General features: G+C 50.5%; 1 protein-coding gene across 1 annotated transcript in view; it reads left to right on the forward strand.

The window, feature by feature from the left end:
• TLCD3B (TLC domain containing 3B) overlaps positions 1 to 22,898 on the forward strand; it is a 61,331-nt gene that overhangs the window by 16,646 nt on the left and 21,787 nt on the right. The window contains exons 2-3 of the mRNA XM_069734983.1: positions 14,044 to 14,127; positions 20,546 to 20,750. Coding sequence (XP_069591084.1) covers positions 14,044 to 14,127; positions 20,546 to 20,750 — 289 coding nt within the window. The remainder of the gene's footprint in view (positions 1 to 14,043; positions 14,128 to 20,545; positions 20,751 to 22,898) is intronic.

The raw sequence follows: 22,898 nt of genomic DNA on the forward strand, positions 1-22,898 counted from the left end.
TTGGTCTGTGAAGGCCTCAGAGCTTTGCGTGAGAACAGTAGGGATAAAACAGCATCATGAAAACTAAGGAGCTCACCAGACAGGTCAAGGATAAAGTTGTGGAGAAGACTAAAGCTGGTTTGGGTTCTAAAAAAAATAGCCCAAGATTTGAACATCTCACGGAGCATCAATCCATCATCCAAAAATGGTAGGAGTATGGCACAACTGCGAACCTCCCCAAGACATGGCCACCTAACCTCACTGTTAAGATTAGGTAATTCAGAACCACAATGGACCTTGAAGTTCAGAGCACACAGTGACCTGACAATAACCAAAAGACATAGGACGAGCTCTGAGACGTGGGAACTCTGCTGACTGCAATCCCTAATCCTATCCAACCACACTAGAGGCAGCCGTGGATTGCGCCTAACACTCCCTATGCAACTCGGCACAGCCTGAGAAACTAGCTAGGCCTAAGATAGAAAAATAAGCCTAGCTTGCCTCAGAGAAATACCCCAAAGGAAAAGGCAGCCCCCCACATATAATGACTGTGAGTAGAGATGAAAATACAAACGCAGAGATGAAATAGATTTAGCAAAGTGAGGCCCAACTTACTGAACAGACCGAAGATAGGAAAGATAACTTTGCGGTCAACACAAAACCCTACAAACAACCACGCAGAGGGGGCAAAAAGACCCTCCGCACCGACTAACGGTACGGAGGTGCTCCCTCTGCGTCCCAGAGCTTCCAGCAAGCCAGAAAAACCAATAAAGCAAGCTGGACAGAAAAAAATAGCAAACAAAAATAACACAAGCAAAACTTAGCTTATGCAGAGCAGACAGGCCACAGGAACGATCCAGGAGGAAGCAAGACCAATACTAGAACATTGACTGGAGGCCAGGAGCAAAGCACTAGGTGGAGTTAAATAGAGCAGCACCTAAAGACTTCACCACAACACCTGAGGAAGGAAACTCAGAAGCCGCAGTACCACTTGTGACCACAGGAGGGAGCTCTGCCACAGAATTCACAACAGTACCCCCCCCCTTGAGGAGGGGTCACCGAACCCTCACCAGAGCCCCCAGGCCGACCAGGATGAGCCATATGAAAGGCATGAACAAGATCGGCAGCATGGACATCAGAGGCAAAAACCCAGGAATTAACTTCCTGACCATAACCCTTCCACTTAACCAGATACTGGAGTTTCCGTCTCGAAACACGAGAATCCAAAATCTTCTCCACAATATACTCCAACTCCCCCTCAACCAAAACCGGGGCAGGAGGATCAACAGATGGAACCATAGGTGCCACGTATCTCCGCAACAATGACCTATGGAATACGTTATGGATGGAAAAAGAATCTGAAAGGGTCAAACGAAAAGACACAGGATTAAGAACCTCAGAAATCCTATACGGACCAATGAAACGAGGCTTAAACTTAGGAGAGGAAACCTTCATAGGAATATGACGAGATGACAACCAAACCAAATCCCCAACACGAATTCGGGGACCCACACAGCGTCTGCGATTAGCGAAACGTTGAGCCTTCTCCTGGGACAAGGTCTAATTGTCCACTACATGAGTCCAAATCTGCTGTAACCTGTCCACCACCGTATCCACACCAGGACAGTCCGAAGACTCAACCTGCCCTGAAGAGAAACGAGGATGGAACCCAGAGTTGCAGAAAAACGGCGAAACCAAGGTAGCCGAGCTGGCCCGATTATTAAGGGCGAACTCAGCCAAAGGCAAGAAGGACACCCAGTCATCCTGATCAGCAGAAACAAAACATCTCAGATATGTTTCCAAGGTCTGATTGGTTCGTTCGGTCTGGCCATTAGTCTGAGGATGGAAAGCCGAGGAAAAAGACAAATCAATGCCCATCCTAGCACAAAAGGCTCGCCAAAACCTCGAAACAAACTGGGAACCCCTGTCAGAAACGATATTCTCTGGAATGCCATGTAAACGAACCACATGCTGGAAGAACAATGGCACCAAATCAGAGGAGGAAGGTAATTTAGACAAAGGTACCAAATGGACCATCTTAGAGAAGCGATCACAGACCACCCAAATGACCGACATTTTTTGAGAGACGGAGAGATCCGAAATAAAATCCATAGAGATATGTGTCCAAGGCCTCTTCGGGACCGGCAAGGGCAAAAGCAACCCACTGGCACGAGAACAGCAGGGCTTAGCCCGAGCACAAATCCCACAGGACTGCACAAAAGAACGCACATCCCGCGACAGAGACGGCCACCAGAAGGATCTAGCCACTAACTCTCTGGTACCAAAGATTCCAGGATGACCAGCCAACACCGAACAATGAACCTCAGAGATAACTTTATTCGTCCACCTATCAGGGACAAACAGTTTCTCCGCTGGGCAACGATCAGGTTTATTAGCCTGAAATTTTTGCAGCACCCGCCGCAAATCAGGGGAGATGGCAGACAAAATTACTCCCTCTTTGAGAATACCCGCCGGCTCAGACAAACCCGGAGAGTCGGGCACAAAACTCCTAGACAGGGCATCCGCCTTCACATTCTTAGAGCCCGGAAGGTACGAAACCACAAAGTCAAAACGGGAGAAAAACAACGACCAACGGGCCTGTCTAGGATTCAACCGTTTGGCAGACTCGAGATAAGTCAAGTTCTTGTGATCAGTCAAGACCACCACGCGATGCTTAGCTCCTTCAGAGCTGCAGAGAAAGGTGGGAGACAGACCCCAAAAGACTGCAGAGAAATGTGGGAGACAGACCCCAAAAGACTGCAGAGAAAGGAGGGAGACAGACCCCAAAAGACTGCAGAGAAATGTGGGAGACAGACCCCAAAAGACTGCAGAGAAAGGTGGGAGACAGACCCCAAAAGACAGCAGAGAAAGGGGGAGAGACAGACCCCAAAAGACTGCAGAGAAAGGTGGAGAGACAGACCCCCAAAAGACTGCAGAGAAAGGTGGAGAGACAGACCCCAAAAGACTGCAGAGAAAGGTGGGAGACAGACCCCAAAAGACTGCAGAGAAAAGTGGGAGACAGACCCCAAAAGACTGCAGAGAAAGGTGGAGAGACAGACCCCAAAAGACTGCAGAGAAAGGTGGAGAGACAGACCCGAAAAGACTGCAGAGAAAGGTGGAGAGACAGACCCCAAAAGACTGCAGAGAAAGGTGGGAGACAGACCCCAAAAGACTGCAGAGAAAAGTGGGAGACAGACCCCAAAAGACTGCAGAGAAAGGTGGGAGACAGACCCCAAAAGACTGCAGAGAAAAGTGGGAGACAGACCCCAAAAGACTGCAGAGAAAGGTGGAGAGACAGACCCCAAAAGACTGCAGAGAAAGGTGGAGAGACAGACCCGAAAAGACTGCAGAGAAAGGTGGAGAGACAGACCCCAAAAGACTGCAGAGAAAGGTGGAGAGACAGACCCCAAAAGACTGCAGAGAAAGGTGGGAGAGACAGACCCCAAAAGACTGCAGAGAAAGGAGGGAGACAGGCCCCAAAAGACTGCAGAGAAAGGAGGGAGAGACAGACCCCAAAAGACTGCAGAGAAAGGTGGAGAGACAGACCCCAAAAGACTGCAGAGAAAGGTGGGAGAGACAGACCCCAAAAGACTGCAGAGAAAGGAGGGAGACAGACCCCAAAAGACTGCAGAGAAAGGAGGGAGAGACAGACCCCAAAAGACTGCAGAGAAAGGTGGAGAGACAGACCCCAAAAGACTGCAGAGAAAGCTGGAGAGACAGACCCCAAAAGACTGCAGAGAAAGGTGGAGAGACAGACCCCAAAAGACTGCAGAGAAAGGAGGAGAGACAGACCCCAAAAGACTGCAGAGAAAGGTGGGAGACAGACCCCAAAAGACTGCAGAGAAAGGTGGGAGACAGACCCCAAAAGACTGCAGAGAAAGGTGGGAGACAGACCCCAAAAGACAGCAGAGAAAGGGGGAGAGACAGACCCCAAAAGACTACAGAGAAAGGTGGGAGACAGACCCACGCGATGCTTAGCTCCTTCAAGCCAATGACGCCACTCCTCGAATGCCCACTTCATGGCCAGCAACTCTTGATTGCCAACATCATAATTTCGCTCAGCAGGCGAAAACTTCCTGGAAAAGAAGGCGCATGGTTTCATCACCGAGCAATCAGAACTTCTCTGCGACAAAACAGCCCCTGCTCCAATTTCAGAAGCATCAACCTCGACCTGGAACGGAAGCGAAACATCAGGTTGGCACAACACAGGGGCAGAAGAAGAACGACGCTTAAACTCTTGAAAAGCTTCCACAGCAGCAGAAGACCAATTGACCACATCAGCACCCTTCTTGGTCAAATCGGTCAATGGTTTAGCAATACTAGAAAAATTACAGATGAAGCGACGATAAAAATTAGCAAAGCCCAGGAACTTTTGCAGACTCTGCAGAGATGTCGGCTGAGTCCAATCATAGATGGCCTTGACCTTAACAGGGTCCATCTCGATAGTAGAAGGGGAAAAAATGAAACCTTCTGAACACCAAAGAGACACTTTGATCCCTTCACAAACAAAGAATTAGCACGCAGGATCTGAAACACCATTCTGACCTGCTTCACATGAGACTCCCAATCATCCGAGAAGACCAAAATGTCATCCAAGTATACAAACAGGAATTTATCCAGGTACTCTCGGAAGATGTCATGCATAAAGGACTGAAACACCGATGGAGCATTGGCAAGTCCGAAAGGCATAACTAGGTACTCAAAATGGCCCTTGGGCGTATTAAATGCAGTTTTCCATTCATCGCCTCGCTTAATACGCACAAGATTATACGCACCACGAAGATCTATCTTGGTGAACCAACTAGCCCCCTTGATCCGAGCAAACAAATCAGATAACAATGGCAAGGGGTACTGAAATTTAACCGTGATTTTATTTAGAAGGCGGTAATCTATACAAGGTCTCAGCGAACCATCCTTCTTGGCCACAAAAAAGAACCCTGCTCCTAATGGCGACGATGACGGGCGAATATGGCCTTTCTCCAAGGACTCCTTCACGTAACTCCGCATAGCGGCGTGCTCAGGTACAGATAAATTAAACAGTCGACCTTTAGGAAACTTACTACCAGGAATCAAATCGATAGCACAATCACAATCCCTATGCGGAGGTAGGGTATTGGACTTGGGCTCATCAAATACATCCCGGTAATCAGACAAGAACTCTGGGACCTCAGAAGGGGTGGATGACGAAATAGTCAGAAATGGAACATCACCATGTACCCCCTGACAACCCCATCTGGACACCGACATGGATTTCCAATCTAATACTGGATTATGGGCTTGTAGCCATGGCAACCCCAACACGACCACATCATGCAGATTATGCAACACCAGAAAGCGAATATCCTCCTGGTGCGCAGGAGCCATACACATGGTCAGCTGGGTCCAGTACTGAGGCTTATTCTTGGCCAAAGGCGTAGCATCAATTCCTCTCAATGGAATAGGACACTGCAAGGGCTCCAAGAAAAAACCACAGCGCCTAGCAAACTCCAAGTCCATCAAATTCAGGGCAGCGCCTGAATCTACAAATGCCATAACAGAATAGGATGACAAAGAGCAAATCAGAGTAACGGACAATAGAAATTTAGACTGTACCGTACCAATGGTGGCAGACCTAGCGAACCGCTTAGTGCGCTTAGGACAATCGGAGATAGCATGAGTCGCACTGCATAGGCTCAGGTTTATGCTCAGATAATACCGCCAAATGGTGCACAGATTTACGCTCACGCAAGCGTCGACCGATCTGAATAGCCAAAGACATAGATTCATTCAGACCAGCAGGCATAGGAAATCCCACCATGACATCCTTAAGGGCTTCAGAGAGACCCTTTCTGAAAATTGCTGCCAGCGCACCTTCATTCCATTGAGTGAGCACGGACCACTTTCTAAATTTCTGACAATATACCTCTATCTCATCCTGACCCTGACAAAGAGCCAGCAAATTTTTCTCTGCCTGATCCACCGAATTAGGTTCATCGTACAGCAATCCAAGCGCCAGGAAAAACGCATCAATATTACATAATGCAGGATCTCCTGGCGCAAGAGAAAATGCCCAGTCCTGAGGGTCGCCACGTAAAAAAGAAATAATGATCCTAACTTGTTGAACTGGGTCACCAGAGGAGCGAGGTTTCAAAGCCAGAAACAGTTTACAATTATTTTTGAAACTCAGAAATTTAGCTCTATCTCCAGAAAATAAATCAGGAATAGGAATCATCGGTTCTAACATAGAATTCTGAACCACAAAGTCTTGAATATTTTGTACTCTTGCAGTGAGATGATCCACACATGAAGACAGACCTTTAATGTCCATCACTACACCTGTGTCCTGAACCACCCAAATGTCTAGGGGAAAAAAAAGGCAAAACACAGTGCAAAGAAAAAAAAATGGTCTCAGAACTTCTTTTTTCCCTCTATTGAGAATCATTAGTACTTTTGGCCTCCAGTACTGTTAAGATTAGGTAATTCAGAACCACAATGGACCTTGAAGTTCAGAGCACACAAAGTGACCTGACAATAACTAAAAGACATAGAACGAGCTCTGAGACGTGGGAACTCCGCAGACCGCAATCCCTAATCCTCTCCAAACAACACTAGAGGCAGCCGTGGATTGCGCCTAACGCTCCCTATGCAACTCGGCACAGCCTGAGAAACTAGCTAGGCCTAAGATAGAAAAATAAGCCTACCTTGCCTCAGAGAAATACCCCAAAGGAAAAGGCAGCCCCCCACATATAATGACTGTGAGTAGAGATGAAAATACAAACGTAGAGATGAAATAGATTTAGCAAAGTGAGGCCCAACTTACTGAACAGACCGAAGATAGGAAAGATAACTTTGCGGTCAACACAAAACCCTACAAACAACCACGCAGAGGGGGCAAAAAGACCCTCCGCACCGACTAACGGTACGGAGGTGCTCCCTCTGCGTCCCAGAGCTTCCAGCAAGCCAGAAAAACCAATAAAGCAAGCTGGACAGAAAAAATAGCAAACAAAAATGACACAAGCAAAACTTAGCTTATGCAGAGCAGACGGCCACAGGAACGATCCAGGAGGAAGAAAGACCAATACTAGAACATTGACTGGAGGCCAGGAGCAAAGCACTAGGTGGAGTTAAATAGAGCAGCACCTAACGACTTCACCACAACACCTGAGGAAGGAAACTCAGAAGCCGCAGTACCACTTGTGACCACAGGAGGGAGCTCTGCCACAGAATTCACAACACCTCACATCCCAAGCAAAACACTGAGCAGCCAAGAGGTCCATGATCACTGGAGGAGCTGTAGAAATCCACAGCTCACAGAGAGAATCTGTCCACAGGACAACATATACTCCACAAATCTGGCCTTTATGGGAGAATGGCAAGAACAAACCAGTTTGGGACACCAGCAATAAGAAGTCCCATGTAGGGGACACAGCAAACATGAGGAAGAAGGAGCTCTGGTCAGATGAGACCAAAGTGTAGTGGAAAACTAACACTGCACAGCACTCTGAAAATGTCATACCCACCGTCACGCACGGTGGCAGCATAATGCTGTGGGGAGGCTTTTCTTCAGCAGGGGCAGGAAAGCTGGTCAAAGGTGATGGGAAAATGGATGGATCTAAATACGGGACAATCCTGGAGAAAAACCTAACAGGCATTCCAAGAAGCAGAAGACTTGAGACTGGGGCGTAGTTCACCTTCCAGCAGGACAAAGACCCTCAACATCCTGCCAGAGCCACAATGGAGGGTTTAGATCAGAGCATATTCCTGTGTGTGAACGGCGCAGTCACCGTCCAGAAACAAATCACAGAAAATCTGTGTCAAGACGTGAAAATTACTGATCACAGACGTCTCCATCCAATCTCACAGAACAAGAACGAGGGGGCAAAATGTCACCTCTAGATGTGCAAAGCTGGAGAGACAGACCCCAAAAGACTGCAGAGAAAGGTGGGAGAGACAGACCCCAAAAGACTGCAGAGAAAGGTGGGAGACAGACCCCAAAAGACTGCAGAGAAATGTGGGAGACAGACCCCAAAAGACTGCAGAGAAAGGAGGGAGACAGACCCCAAAAGACTGCAGAGAAATGTGGGAGACAGACCCCAAAAGACTGCAGAGAAAGGTGGGAGACAGACCCCAAAAGACAGCAGAGAAAGGGGGAGAGACAGACCCCAAAAGACTGCAGAGAAAGGTGGAGAGACAGACCCCAAAAGACTGCAGAGAAAGGTGGAGAGACAGACCCCAAAAGACTGCAGAGAAAGGTGGGAGACAGACCCCAAAAGACTGCAGAGAAAAGTGGGAGACAGACCCCAAAAGACTGCAGAGAAAGGTGGAGAGACAGACCCCAAAAGACTGCAGAGAAAGGTGGAGAGACAGACCCGAAAAGACTGCAGAGAAAGGTGGAGAGACAGACCCCAAAAGACTGCAGAGAAAGGTGGAGAGACAGACCCGAAAAGACTGCAGAGAAAGGTGGAGAGACAGACCCCAAAAGACTGCAGAGAAAGGTGGGAGACAGACCCCAAAAGACAGCAGAGAAAGGGGGAGAGACAGACCCCAAAAGACTGCAGAGAAAGGTGGAGAGACAGACCCCAAAAGACTGCAGAGAAAGGTGGAGAGACAGACCCCAAAAGACTGCAGAGAAAGGTGGAGAGACAGACCCGAAAAGACTGCAGAGAAAGGTGGAGAGACAGACCCCAAAAGACTGCAGAGAAAGGTGGAGAGACAGACCCCAAAAGACTGCAGAGAAAGGTGGAGAGACAGACCCCAAAAGACTGCAGAGAAAGGTGGAGAGACAGACCCCAAAAGACTGCAGAGAAAGGTGGGAGAGACAGACCCCAAAAGACTGCAGAGAAAGGAGGGAGACAGACCCCAAAAGACTGCAGAGAAAGGAGGGAGAGACAGACCCCAAAAGACTGCAGAGAAAGGTGGAGAGACAGACCCCAAAAGACTGCAGAGAAAGGTGGGAGAGACAGACCCCAAAAGACTGCAGAGAAAGGAGGGAGACAGACCCCAAAAGACTGCAGAGAAAGGAGGGAGAGACAGACCCCAAAAGACTGCAGAGAAAGGTGGAGAGACAGACCCCAAAAGACTGCAGAGAAAGGTGGAGAGACAGACCCCAAAAGACTGCAGAGAAAGGAGGAGAGACAGACCCCAAAAGACTGCAGAGAAAAGAGCAGAGACAGACCCCAAAAGACTGCAGAGAAAGGAGGAGAGACAGACCCCAAAAGACTGCAGAGAAAGGTGGGAGACAGACCCCAAAAGACTGCAGAGAAAGGTGGGAGACAGACCCCAAAAGACAGCAGAGAAAGGGGGAGAGACAGACCCCAAAAAGACTACAGAGAAAGGTGGGAGACAGACCCCAAAAGACTGCAGAGAAAGGTGGGAGACAGACCCCAAAAGACTGCAGAGAAAGGTGGAGAGACAGACCCCAAAAGACTGCAGAGAAAGGAGGGAGACAGACCCCAAAAGACTGCAGAGAAAGGAGGAGAGACAGACCCCAAAAGACTGCAGAGAAAGGTGGAGACAGATCCCAAAAGACTGCAGAGAAAGGAGGGAGACAGACCCCAAAAGACTGCAGAGAAAGGGGGAGAGACAGACCCCAAAAGACTGCAGAGAAAGGTGGAGAGACAGACCCCAAAAGACTGCAGAGAAAGGAGGGAGACAGACCCCAAAAGACTGCAGAGAAAGGAGGGAGAGACAGACCCCAAAAGACTGCAGAGAAAGGTGGAGAGACAGACCCCAAAAGACTGCAGAGAAAGGTGGAGAGACAGACCCCAAAAGACTGCAGAGAAAGGAGGAGAGACAGACCCCAAAAGACTGCAGAGAAAAGAGCAGAGACAGACCCCAAAAGACTGCAGAGAAAGGAGGAGAGACAGACCCCAAAAGACTGCAGAGAAAGGTGGGAGACAGACCCCAAAAGACTGCAGAGAAAGGTGGGAGACAGACCCCAAAAGACAGCAGAGAAAGGGGGAGAGACAGACCCCAAAAAGACTACAGAGAAAGGTGGGAGACAGACCCCAAAAGACTGCAGAGAAAGGTGGGAGACAGACCCCAAAAGACTGCAGAGAAAGGTGGAGAGACAGACCCCAAAAGACTGCAGAGAAAGGAGGGAGACAGACCCCAAAAGACTGCAGAGAAAGGAGGAGAGACAGACCCCAAAAGACTGCAGAGAAAGGTGGAGACAGATCCCAAAAGACTGCAGAGAAAGGAGGGAGACAGACCCCAAAAGACTGCAGAGAAAGGAGGGAGAGACAGACCCCAAAAGACTGCAGAGAAAGGAGGGAGACAGACCCCAAAAGACTGCAAAGAAAGGTGGAGAGACAGACCCCAAAAGACTGCAGAGAAAGGTGGGAGACAGACCCCAAAAGACTGCAGAGAAAGGTTGGAGAGACAGACCCCAAAAGACTGCAGAGAAAGGAGGGAGAGACAGACCCCAAAAGACTGCAGAGAAAGGTGGAGACAGACCCCAAAAGACTGCAGAGAAAGGTGGAGAGACAGACCCCAAAAGACTGCAGAGAAAGGTGGGAGAGACAGACCCCAAAAGACTGCAGAGAAAGGTGGGAGAGACAGACCCCAAAAGACTGCAGAGAAAGGTGGGAGACAGACCCCAAAAGACTGCAGAGAAAGGAGGAGAGACAGACCCCAAAAGACTGCAGAGAAAGGAGGAGAGACAGACCCCAAAAGACTGCAGAGAAAGGAGGAGAGACAGACCCCAAAAGACTGCAGAGATAGGAGAGACAGACCCCAAAAGACTGCAGAGAAAGGTGGAGAGACTGACCCCAAAAGACTGCAGAGAAAGGAGGAGAGACAGACCCCAAAAGACTGCAGAGAAAGGAGGGAGACAGACCCCAAAAGACTGCAGAGAAAAGTGGGAGACAGACCCCAAAAGACTGCAGAGAAAGCTGGAGAGACAGACCCCAAAAGACTGCAGAGAAAGGAGGAGAGACAGACCCCAAAAGACTGCAGAGAAAGGAGGAGAGACAGACCCCAAAAGACTGCAGAGAAAGGAGGGAGAGACAGACTCCAAAAGACTGCAGAGAAAGGTGGAGAGACAGACCCAAAAGACTGCAGAGAAAGGTGGGAGACAGACCCCAAAAGACTGCAGAGAAAGGTGGGAGAGACAGACCCCAAAAGACTGCAGAGAAAGGAGGAGAGACAGACCCCAAAAGACTGCAGAGAAAGGTGGGAGACAGACCCCAAAAGACTGCAGAGAAAGGTGGGAGACAGACCCCAAAAGACTGCAGAGAAAGGAGGAGAGACAGACCCCAAAAGACTGCAGAGAAAGGTGGGAGACAGACCCCAAAAGACTGCAGAGAAAGGTGGGAGACAGACCCCAAAAGACTGCAGAGAAAGGTGGGAGACAGACCCCAAAAGACTGCAGAGAAAGGAGGAGAGACAGACCCCAAAAGACTGCAGAGAAAGGAGGAGAGACAGACCCCAAAAGACTGCAGAGACAGGTGGTCCTACAAATTGCTGATCATGGGGCTGAACACCAATGCACGGCACAATTCTCAGACACGTGTGAGGAACCCGAGAGCTCATTATCTGCAAATGTCTAAATCTACCATTCCTCTCGATGAAAGGCTCTTCCTATAGAGCTACATTATGGGGGTCTACACTGACTAGGGGTCCTCTCAAAGTGTAACATTTGGGACTCTTGCTTAGAAGCTATAAAGATGGACAAATAACGTCACTAGATCCCCCTCTAGCCCACCCTAGCATGTATCTGACATACTGGGCAGGATTGAATTTGTTTTTGTTGCAGCTGCCTGATACTGAGGGCATTTAGCATCATCCTCCAATACAAACGGGAAGTTATTTTGCTCTCTGCCTCAAAATGATCCACGTTTTCCCAAAATGTCCTGACTGCCGTTCACAAAGATTCATCATTAAAGTTTCAAAACTTCATTATTTACCCTCCACTTCTACTGTCTCTTCATAGACTCCCGAATCTGAACACCATAAATAAGTCAAACATTTTGCCCGGATTAATATATAAGATCCTGTCTGCAGCCACCACTAGGGGGAGCTCCCTGTATACAGAGATACATGATAAGATCCTGTCTGCAGTCACCACTAGGGGGAGCTCCCTGTATACAGAGATACATGATAAGATCCTGTCTGCAGTCACCACTAGGGGGAGCTCCCTGTATACAGAGATACATGATAAGATCCTGTCTGCAGCCACCACTAGGGGGAGCTCCCTGTATACAGAGATACATGATAAGATCCTGTCTGCAGCCACCACTAGGGGGAGCTCTCTGTATACAGAGATACATGATAAGATCCTGTCTGCAGCCACCACTAGGGGGAGCTCCCTGCATACAGAGATACATGATAAGATCCTGTCTGCAGCCACCACTAGGGGGAGCTCCCTGTATACAGAGATACATGATAAGATCCTGTCTGCAGTCACCACTAGGGGGAGCTCCCTGTATACAGAGATACATGATAAGATCCTGTCTGCAGTCACCACTAGGGGGAGCTCCCTGTATACAGAGATACATGATAAGATCCTGTCTGCAGCCACCACTAGGGGGAGCTCCCTGTATACAGAGATACATGATAAGATCCTGTCTGCAGCCACCACTAGGGGGAGCTCTCTGTATACAGAGATACATGATAAGATCCTGTCTGCAGCCACCACTAGGGGGAGCTCCCTGTATACAGAGATACATGATAAGATCCTGTCTGCAGTCACCACTAGGGGGAGCTCCCTGTATACAGAGATACATGATAAGATCCTGTCTGCAGCCACCACTAGGGGGAGCTCCCTGTATACAGAGATACATGATAAGATCCTGTCTGCAGCCACCACTAGGGGGAGCTCTCTGTATACAGAGATACATGATAAGATCCTGTCTGCAGCCACCACTAGGGGGAGCTCTCTGTATACAGAGATATATGATAAGATCCTGTCTGCAGCCACCACTAGGGGGAGCTCCCTGTATACAGAGATACATGATAAGATCCTGTCTGCAGTCACCACTAGGGGGAGCTCCCTGTATACAGAGATACATGATAAGATCCTGTCTGCAGTCACCACTAGGGGGAGCTCCCTGTATACAGAGATACATGATAAGATCCTGTCTGCAGCCACCACTAGGGGGAGCTCCCTGTATACAGAGATACATGATAAGATCCTGTCTGCAGCCACCACTAGGGGGAGCTCCCTGTATACAGAGATACATGATAAGATCCTGTCTGCAGACACCACTAGGGGGAGCTCCCTGTATACAGAGATACATGATAAGATCCTGTCTGCAGCCACCACTAGGGGGAGCTCCCTGTATACAGAGATACATGATAAGATCCTGCCTGCAGCCACCATTAGGGGGAGCTCCCTGTATACAGAGATACATGATAAGATCCTGTCTGCAGTCACCACTAGGGGGAGCTCCCTGTATACAGAGATACATGATAAGATCCTGTCTGCAGCCACCACTAGGGGGAGCTCCCTGTATACAGAGATACATGATAAGATCCTATCTGCAGCCACCACTAGGGGGAGCTCCCTGTATACAGAGATACATGATAAGATCCTGTCTGCAGCCACCACTAGGGGGAGCTCCCTGTATACAGAGATACATGATAAGATCCTGTCTGCAGCCACCACTAGGGGGAGCTCCCTACATACCAAGATACGTGATAAGATCCTGTCTGCAGCCACCACTAGGGGGAGCTCCCTACATACCAAGATACGTGATAAGATCCTGTCTGCAGCCACCACTAGGGGGAGCTCCCTACATACCAAGATACATGATAAGATTATGGTCTGTACCACTGATGTGCAAAAACAAGAGCGCCCCCTATTTCCTGCGTTGTCTGGACAGGGTGATCTCCATCCCATTCTTTGCTTGTTTGCAGCTTGTGGTGTGTGTGGTGCCTGCCCTGTGTGTATAGAGGCATGGACGGTGTCCGGCCCCAGGGTAGGATTGGTGTCTGACCCATCATCACTGTTACGCAGGGCTGTGGCCCAGTGTGTCGCACATCTGTCGGTCCCTTGGCAGCGCTCGGGCCCCTCTGGCTGTATATATGTGCTGCCCCCCGTATACCGTGCCTCCTCCTCTGAGCTCCTCTCTCCTTCCATTACAGGCTGGTCTCCTCCATACAAGCCGTCCTGGCCTCCACTGCCGGATACATAGTGGCCTCCAGCTGTAAAGATGTCATCGAGGACCGGTGAGTGTCACCGCGGGGGTCACATGTGGGGGGCAGAGAGCAGCGGAGCCAAGGAACAGAAGGCGCCATTAAATATGTATATAATCTGATGTGCGGAGGAGCCGCGTCTGGAGAGCCGGGTCACATGATACCAGAGCCGCCACCGGGGACTGAGCAAGGGAGCAAGACCGGGCGTCATACGGGAAGAAGACCCCTGAACTCGATGTGACGCCCTCACTGCAGGGTACGATCATGTATAGATGACAGTCTATTACTCTCTGTTATCAGCCATTACTGGGGGAGGTGACTGTAGGACGGGTGTGAACAGTCTGTTGCTCCCTGTTATCAGCTACTATTTTCTTGCTTGTCACACATCTCTAGTGCTGACAGTCGCCTGACATCGGCCGCTCTCTTATAATGCTCTGTCTCCAGCGTGGCTCTGGATGTCTCCGTCATCAGCTTTGTTCTGTCTCCAGCGTGGCTGTATCTCTGGGTGTCTGTGGCTCTGTCGCCGGGTGTCTTCTACTTGGCTTTGTCTCTGAGTGTCTCCGTCTCCGGCATGGCTCTCTCTCCGGCGTAGCTCTCTCTCCGATGTGGCTCTCTCTCCGGCGTGGCTCTCTCACGGGGTGGTTCTGTCTCTGGGATGGCTCTGTCTCCAGTGTGGCACTATTTCCGGCGTGGCTCTGTCTCCGGCACGGCTCGGTCTGCGGCGTGGCTGTCTCCGGAGTGGCTCTGTCTCCAGGGTGACTCTGTCTCTGGAGTTGCTCTCTGGGTGGCTGTCTCCAGGTGGTTCTGTCTCCGGCGTAGCTCTGTCTCCAGGTGGCTCTGTCTCCAGCGTGGTTCTGTCTCCAGGTGGCTCTATCTTCAGGTGGTTCTGTCTCCGGTGTAGCTCTGTCTCCAGGTGGTTCGGTCTCCGGCATAGCTCTATCTCCAGGTGGCTCTGTCTCCGGCGTAGCTCTGTCTCCAGGTAGCTCTGTCTCCGGCGTAGCTCTGTCTCCGGCGTAGCTCTGTCTCCAGGTGGCTCTGTCTCCAGTGTAGCTCTGTCTCCGGCGTAGCTCTGTCTCCAGGTGGCTCTGTCTCCGGCGTAGCTCTGTCTCCAGGTGGCTCTGTCTCCGGCATAGCTCTGTCTCCAGGTGGCTCTGTCTCCGGCGTAGCTCTGTCTCCAGGTGGTTCTGTCTCCGGCGTAGCTCTGTCTCCAGGTGGCTCTGTCTCAGGCGTAGCTCTGTCTCCAGGTGGTTCGGTCTCCGGCGTAGCTCTGTCTCCAGGTGGCTCTGTCTCCGGCGTAGCTCTGTCTCCAGGTGGTTCTGTCTCCGGCGTAGCTCTGTCTCCAGGTGGTTCTGTCTCCGGCGTAGCTCTGTCTCCAGGTGGCTCTGTCTCCGGCGTAGCTCTGTCTCCAGGTGGCTCTGTCTCCGGCGTAGCTCTGCCTCCAGGTGGTTCTGTCCTCAGCGTAGCTCTGTCTCCAGGTGGCTCTGTCTCCGGCGTAGCTCTGTCTCCAGGTGGTTCGGTCTCCGGCGTAGCTCTGTCTCCAGGTGGTTCTGTCTCCGGCGTAGCTCTGTCTCCAGGTGGTTCTGTCTCCGGCGTAGCTCTGTCTCCAGGTGGTTCTGTCTCCGGCGTAGCTCTGTCTCCAGGTGGCTCTGTCTCCGGCATAGCTCTGTCTCCAGGTGGTTCTGTCTCCGGCGTAGCTCTGTCTCCAGGTGGTTCTGTCTCCGGCGTAGCTCTGTCTCCAGGTGGCTCTGTCTCCGGCGTAGCTCTGTCTCCAGGTGGCTCTGTCTCCGGCGTAGCTCTGCCTACAGGTGGTTCTGTCCTCAGCGTAGCTCTGTCTCCAGGTGGCTCTGTCTCCGGCGTAGCTCTGTCTCCAGGTGGTTCGGTCTCCGGCGTAGCTCTGTCTCCAGGTGGTTCTGTCCTCAGCGTAGCTCTGTCTCCAGGTGGTTCTGTCTCCGGCGTAGCTCTGTCTCCAGGTGGCTCTGTCTCCGGCGTAGCTCTGTCTCCAGGTGGCTCTGTCTCCGGCGTAGCTCTGCCTCCAGGTGGTTCTGTCTCCGGCGTAGCTCTGTCTCCAGGTGGTTCGGTCTCCGGCGTAGCTCTGTCTCCAGGTGGCTCTGTCTCCGGCGTAGCTCTGTCTCCAGGTGGCTCTGTCTCCGGCGTAGCTCTGCCTCCAGGTGGTTCTGTCCTCAGCGTAGCTCTGTCTCCAGGTGGCTCTGTCTCCGGCGTGGCTCTGTCTCCAGGTGGTTCTGTCTCCGGCGTAGCTCTGTCTCCAGGTGGTTCTGTCCTCAGCGTAGCTCTGTCTCCAGGTGGTTCGGTCTCCGGCGTAGCTCTGTCTCCAGGTGGCTCTGTCTCCGGCGTGGCTCTGTCTCCAGGTGGCTCTGTCTCCGGCGTAGCTCTGCCTCCAGGTGGTTCTGTCCTCAGCGTAGCTCTGTCTCCAGGTGGTTCGGTCTCCGGCGTAGCTCTGTCTCCAGGTGGTTCTGTCTCCGGCGTAGCTCTGTCTCCAGGTGGTTCTGTCTCCGGCGTAGCTCTATCTCCAGGTGGTTCTGTCTCCGGTGTAGCTCTGTCTCCAGGTGGTTCTGTCTCCGGCGTAGCTCTGTCTCCAGGTGGTTCTGTCTCCGGCGTAGCTCTATCTCCAGGTGGTTCTGTCTCCGGTGTGGCTCTGTCTCCAGGTGGTTCGGTCTCCGGCGTAGCTCTGTCTCCAGGTGGCTCTGTCTCCGGCGTAGCTCTGTCTCCAGGTGGCTCTGTCTCCAGGGTAGCTCTGTCTCCGGCGTAGCTCTGTCTCCAGGTGGCTCTGTCTCCGGCGTAGCTCTGTCTCCAGGTGGCTCTGTCTCCAGCATAGCTCTGTCTCCAGGTGGCTCTGTCTCCGGCGTAGCTCTGTCTCCAGGTGGTTCTGTCTCCGGCGTAGCTCTGTCTCCAGGTGGCTCTGTCTCAGGCGTAGCTCTGTCTCCAGGTGGTTCGGTCTCCGGCGTAGCTCTGTCTCCAGGTGGTTCTGTCTCCGGCGTAGCTCTGTCTCCAGGTGGTTCTGTCTCCGGCGTAGCTCTGTCTCCAGGTGGCTCTGTCTCCGGCATAGCTCTGTCTCCAGGTGGTTCTGTCTCCGGCGTAGCTCTGTCTCCAGGTGGTTCTGTCTCCGGCGTAGCTCTGTCTCCAGGTGGCTCTGTCTCCGGCGTAGCTCTGTCTCCAGGTGGCTCTGTCTCCGGCGTAGCTCTGCCTACAGGTGGTTCTGTCCTCAGCGTAGCTCTGTCTCCAGGTGGCTCTGTCTCCGGCGTAGCTCTGTCTCCAGGTGGTTCGGTCTCCGGCGTAGCTCTGTCTCCAGGTGGTTCTGTCCTCAGCGTAGCTCTGTCTCCAGGTGGTTCTGTCTCCGGCGTAGCTCTGTCTCCAGGTGGCTCTGTCTCCGGCGTAGCTCTGTCTCCAGGTGGCTCTGTCTCCGGCGTAGCTCTGCCTCCAGGTGGTTCTGTCTCCGGCGTAGCTCTGTCTCCAGGTGGTTCGGTCTCCGGCGTAGCTCTGTCTCCAGGTGGCTCTGTCTCCGGCGTAGCTCTGTCTCCAGGTGGCTCTGTCTCCGGCGTAGCTCTGCCTCCAGGTGGTTCTGTCCTCAGCGTAGCTCTGTCTCCAGGTGGCTCTGTCTCCGGCGTGGCTCTGTCTCCAGGTGGTTCTGTCTCCGGCGTAGCTCTGTCTCCAGGTGGTTCTGTCCTCAGCGTAGCTCTGTCTCCAGGTGGTTCGGTCTCCGGCGTAGCTCTGTCTCCAGGTGGCTCTGTCTCCGGCGTGGCTCTGTCTCCAGGTGGCTCTGTCTCCGGCGTAGCTCTGCCTCCAGGTGGTTCTGTCCTCAGCGTAGCTCTGTCTCCAGGTGGTTCGGTCTCCGGCGTAGCTCTGTCTCCAGGTGGTTCTGTCTCCGGCGTAGCTCTGTCTCCAGGTGGTTCTGTCTCCGGCGTAGCTCTATCTCCAGGTGGTTCTGTCTCCGGTGTAGCTCTGTCTCCAGGTGGTTCTGTCTCCGGCGTAGCTCTGTCTCCAGGTGGTTCTGTCTCCGGCGTAGCTCTATCTCCAGGTGGTTCTGTCTCCGGTGTGGCTCTGTCTCCAGGTGGTTCGGTCTCCGGCGTAGCTCTGTCTCCAGGTGGCTCTGTCTCCGGCGTAGCTCTGTCTCCAGGTGGCTCTGTCTCCGGCATAGCTCTGTCTCCAGGTGGTTCTGTCTCCGGCGTAGCTCTGTCTCCAGGTGGTTCTGTCTCCGGCGTAGCTCTGTCTCCAGGTGGCTCTGTCTCCGGCGTAGCTCTGTCTCCAGGTGGCTCTGTCTCTGGCGTAGCTCTGCCTACAGGTGGTTCTGTCCTCAGCGTAGCTCTGTCTCCAGGTGGCTCTGTCTCCGGCGTAGCTCTGTCTCCAGGTGGTTCGGTCTCCGGCGTAGCTCTGTCTCCAGGTGGTTCTGTCCTCAGCGTAGCTCTGTCTCCAGGTGGTTCTGTCTCCGGCGTAGCTCTGTCACCAGGTGGCTCTGTCTCCGGCGTAGCTCTGTCTCCAGGTGGCTCTGTCTCCGGCGTAGCTCTGCCTCCAGGTGGTTCTGTCTCCGGCGTAGCTCTGTCTCCAGGTGGTTCGGTCTCCGGCGTAGCTCTGTCTCCAGGTGGCTCTGTCTCCGGCGTAGCTCTGTCTCCAGGTGGCTCTGTCTCCGGCGTAGCTCTGCCTCCAGGTGGTTCTGTCCTCAGCGTAGCTCTGTCTCCAGGTGGCTCTGTCTCCGGCGTGGCTCTGTCTCCAGGTGGTTCTGTCTCCGGCGTAGCTCTGTCTCCAGGTGGTTCTGTCCTCAGCGTAGCTCTGTCTCCAGGTGGTTCGGTCTCCGGCGTAGCTCTGTCTCCAGGTGGCTCTGTCTCCGGCGTGGCTCTGTCTCCAGGTGGCTCTGTCTCCGGCGTAGCTCTGCCTCCAGGTGGTTCTGTCCTCAGCGTAGCTCTGTCTCCAGGTGGTTCGGTCTCCGGCGTAGCTCTGTCTCCAGGTGGTTCTGTCTCCGGCGTAGCTCTGTCTCCAGGTGGTTCTGTCTCCGGCGTAGCTCTATCTCCAGGTGGTTCTGTCTCCGGTGTAGCTCTGTCTCCAGGTGGTTCTGTCTCCGGCGTAGCTCTGTCTCCAGGTGGTTCTGTCTCCGGCGTAGCTCTATCTCCAGGTGGTTCTGTCTCCGGTGTGGCTCTGTCTCCAGGTGGTTCGGTCTCCGGCGTAGCTCTGTCTCCAGGTGGCTCTGTCTCCGGCGTAGCTCTGTCTCCAGGTGGTTCTGTCTCCGGCGTGGCTCTGTCTCCAGGTGGTTCGGTCTCCGGCGTAGCTCTGTCTCCAGGTGGTTCGGTCTCCGGCGTAGCTCTGTCTCCAGGTGGTTCTGTCTCCGGTGCGGCTCTGTCTCCAGGTGGTTCTGTCTCCGGCGTAGCTCTGTCTCCAGGTGGTTCTGTCTCCGGCGTAGCTCTGTCTCCAGGTGGTTCGGTCTCCGGCGTAGCTCTGTCTCCAGGTGGTTCGGTCTCCGGCGTAGCTCTGTCTCCAGGTGGTTCTGTCTCCGGTGCGGCTCTGTCTCCAGGTGGTTCTGTGTCCAGCGTAGCTCTGTCTCCAGGTGGTTCTGTGTCCGGCGTAGCTCTATCTCCAGGTGGTTCTGTCTCCGGTGTGGCTCTGTCTCCAGGTGGTTCGGTCTCCGGCGTAGCTCTGTCTCCAGGTGGCTCTGTCTCCGGCGTAGCTCTGTCTCCAGGTGGTTCTGTCTCCGGCGTGGCTCTGTCTCCAGGTGGTTCTGTCTCCGGCGTGGCTGCGGCTGTGCAGTGATGATCTCGGCTGTGGTGATTCCTCTGCTCACACCATAGGATAACAATCCATCCTGTCTGGGCCCCGATGCCACCTGTTATTTTCCGATGCCACAGCTCTGCCCGTCACTCAGGATCGATGCCCGCGGCCTGCGATATCCCGGGCTCATGTAGGCCCCCACCGCTCCGCTTGGTAATGATCAATGCATGTGGTGGCACCTGTTGGCAGGACCTGGACACTGCGCTCCTGAGACTCAGGATGTTATCAATTTTCCTTTCAAAATGCACAAAAGTCTCAGAATTGTCTTGATGCAGCAGTGGCGACGCGCAGTGTGAACAGGGGCTGAGCGTCCAACAAACCGCGGCCGCAGTACAGTTCTGATACACTCAGTGCGGCCATGTAGCGGTTAAGCAGAGGTCGCGCGGCTCAAGGTTAACCCCTCCCGTACTGTAATCTGTGTTATTTGTAAGAATTAGTAAGTTTAACAGAGATTACCACTCCCATCCTCCACACCGCAGCGGCCAGCCTGGCAGATGGAGATTACATCAGACCATAGGAGGGATTACCCCGTCCTGACATCTGTTTAATTGCCCCATTAGGGTGTCACCTCCCGTGCCCACCGACCCCCAATGGGGGTGACAAGATGGATGAAAGACGAGCAGGAAACAGTGCGAACGTCTGCAGACAATTCACTAATCAGCCACTCTTGTATTTTCAGACACTGGTTGGCGGCCACCTACACACGATTCGCCGTCCCATACTTTATTTATGACATCTACGCCATGTACCTCTGCTACTGGCACAAGCACAAGTTGAAAGGTCACCCAGGAGGCTGGCAGCTTACCAGGGCCTACCTGTACAAGGAGTTCCTCATGGTCCTGCACCACGTCTTCATGGTGGCGGTCTGCTTCCCTGTGTCAGTGGTGAGTAGTGAGGGAAAAAAGACTATAATACTGCCAGTATGTACAAAAATATAACTACTATAATACTGCCCCTATGTACAAGAATATAACTACTATAATACTGCCCCTATGTACAAGAATATAACTACTATAATACTGCCCCTATGTACAAGAATATAACTACTATAATACTGCCCCTATGTACAAGAATATAACTACTATAATACTGCCCCTATGTATAAGAATATAACTACTATAATACTGCCCCTATGTACAAGAATATAACTACTATAATACTGCTCCTATGTACAAGAATATAACTACTATAATACTGCTCCTATGTACAAGAATATAACTACTATAATACTGCTCCTATGTACAAGAATATAACTACTATAATACTGCTCCTATGTACAAGAATATAACTACTATAATACTGCTCCTATGTACAAGAATATAACTAATATAATACTGCCCCATGTACAAGAATATAACTACTATAATACTGCTCCTATGTACAAGAATATAACTACTATAATACTGCTCCTATGTACAAGAATATAACTAATATAATACTCCTCCTATGTACAAGAATATAACTACTATAATACTGCTCCTATGTACAAGAATATAACTACTATAATACTGCTCCTATGTACAAGAATATAACTAATATAATACTGCCCCATGTACAAGAATATAACTACTATAATACTGCTCCTATGTACAAGAATATAACTACTATAATACTGCTCCTATGTACAAGAATATAACTAATATAATACTCCTCCTATGTACAAGAATATAACTACTATAATACTGCTCCTATGTACAAGAATATAACTAATATAATACTGCCCCTATGTATAAGAATATAACTACTATAATACTGCTCCTATGTACAAGAATATAACTAATATAATACTGCCCCTATGTACAAGAATATAACTACTATAATACTGCTCCTATGTACAAGAATATAACTACTATAATACTGCCCCTATGTACAAGAATATAACAACTATAATACTGCCCCTATGTACAATAATATAACTACTATAATACTGCCCCTATGTACAAGAATATAACTAATATAATACTGCCCCATGTACAAGAATATAACTACTATAATACTGCTCCTATGTACAAGAATATAACTACTATAATACTGCTCCTATGTACAAGAATATAACTACTATAATACTCCTCCTATGTACAAGAATATAACTACTATAATACTGCTCCTATGTACAAGAATATAACTACTATAATACTGCTCCTATGTACAAGAATATAACTAATATAATACTGCCCCTATGTACAAGAGTATAACTACTATAATACTGCTCCTATGTACAAGAATATAACTAATATAATACTGCCCCTATGTATAAGAATATAACTACTATAATACTGCTCCTATGTACAAGAATATAACTAATATAATACTGCCCCTATGTACAAGAATATAACTACTATAATACTGCTCCTATGTACAAGAATATAACTACTATAATACTGCCCCTATGTACAAGAATATAACTACTATAATACTGCTCCTATGTACAAGAATATAACTAATATAATACTGCCCCATGTACAAGAATATAACTACTATAATACTGCTCCTATGTACAAGAATATAACTACTATAATACTGCTCCTATGTACAAGAATATAACTAATATAATACTGCTCCTATGTACAAGAATATAACTACTATAATACTGCTCCTATGTACAAGAATATAACTACTATAATACTGCTCCTATGTACAAGAATATAACTAATATAATACTGCTCCTATGTACAAGAATATAACTACTATAATACTGCTCCTATGTACAAGAATATAACTACTATAATACTGCTCCTATGTACAGGAATATAACTACTATAATACTGCTCCTATGAACAAGACTATAACTACTATAATACTGCCCCTATGTACAAGAATATAACTACTATAATACTGCTCCTATGTACAAGAATATAACTACTATAATACTGCTCCTATGTACAAGAATATAACTAATATAATACTGCCCCTATGTACAAGAATATAACTACTATAATACTGCTCCTATGTACAAGAATATAACTACTATAATACTGCCCCTATGTACAAGAATATAACTAATATAATACTGCCCCATGTACAAGAATATA

The sequence above is a fragment of the Ranitomeya imitator genome, chromosome 7 (genome assembly GCF_032444005.1).
Source record: "Ranitomeya imitator isolate aRanImi1 chromosome 7, aRanImi1.pri, whole genome shotgun sequence".
Taxonomy (NCBI): domain Eukaryota; kingdom Metazoa; phylum Chordata; class Amphibia; order Anura; family Dendrobatidae; genus Ranitomeya; species Ranitomeya imitator.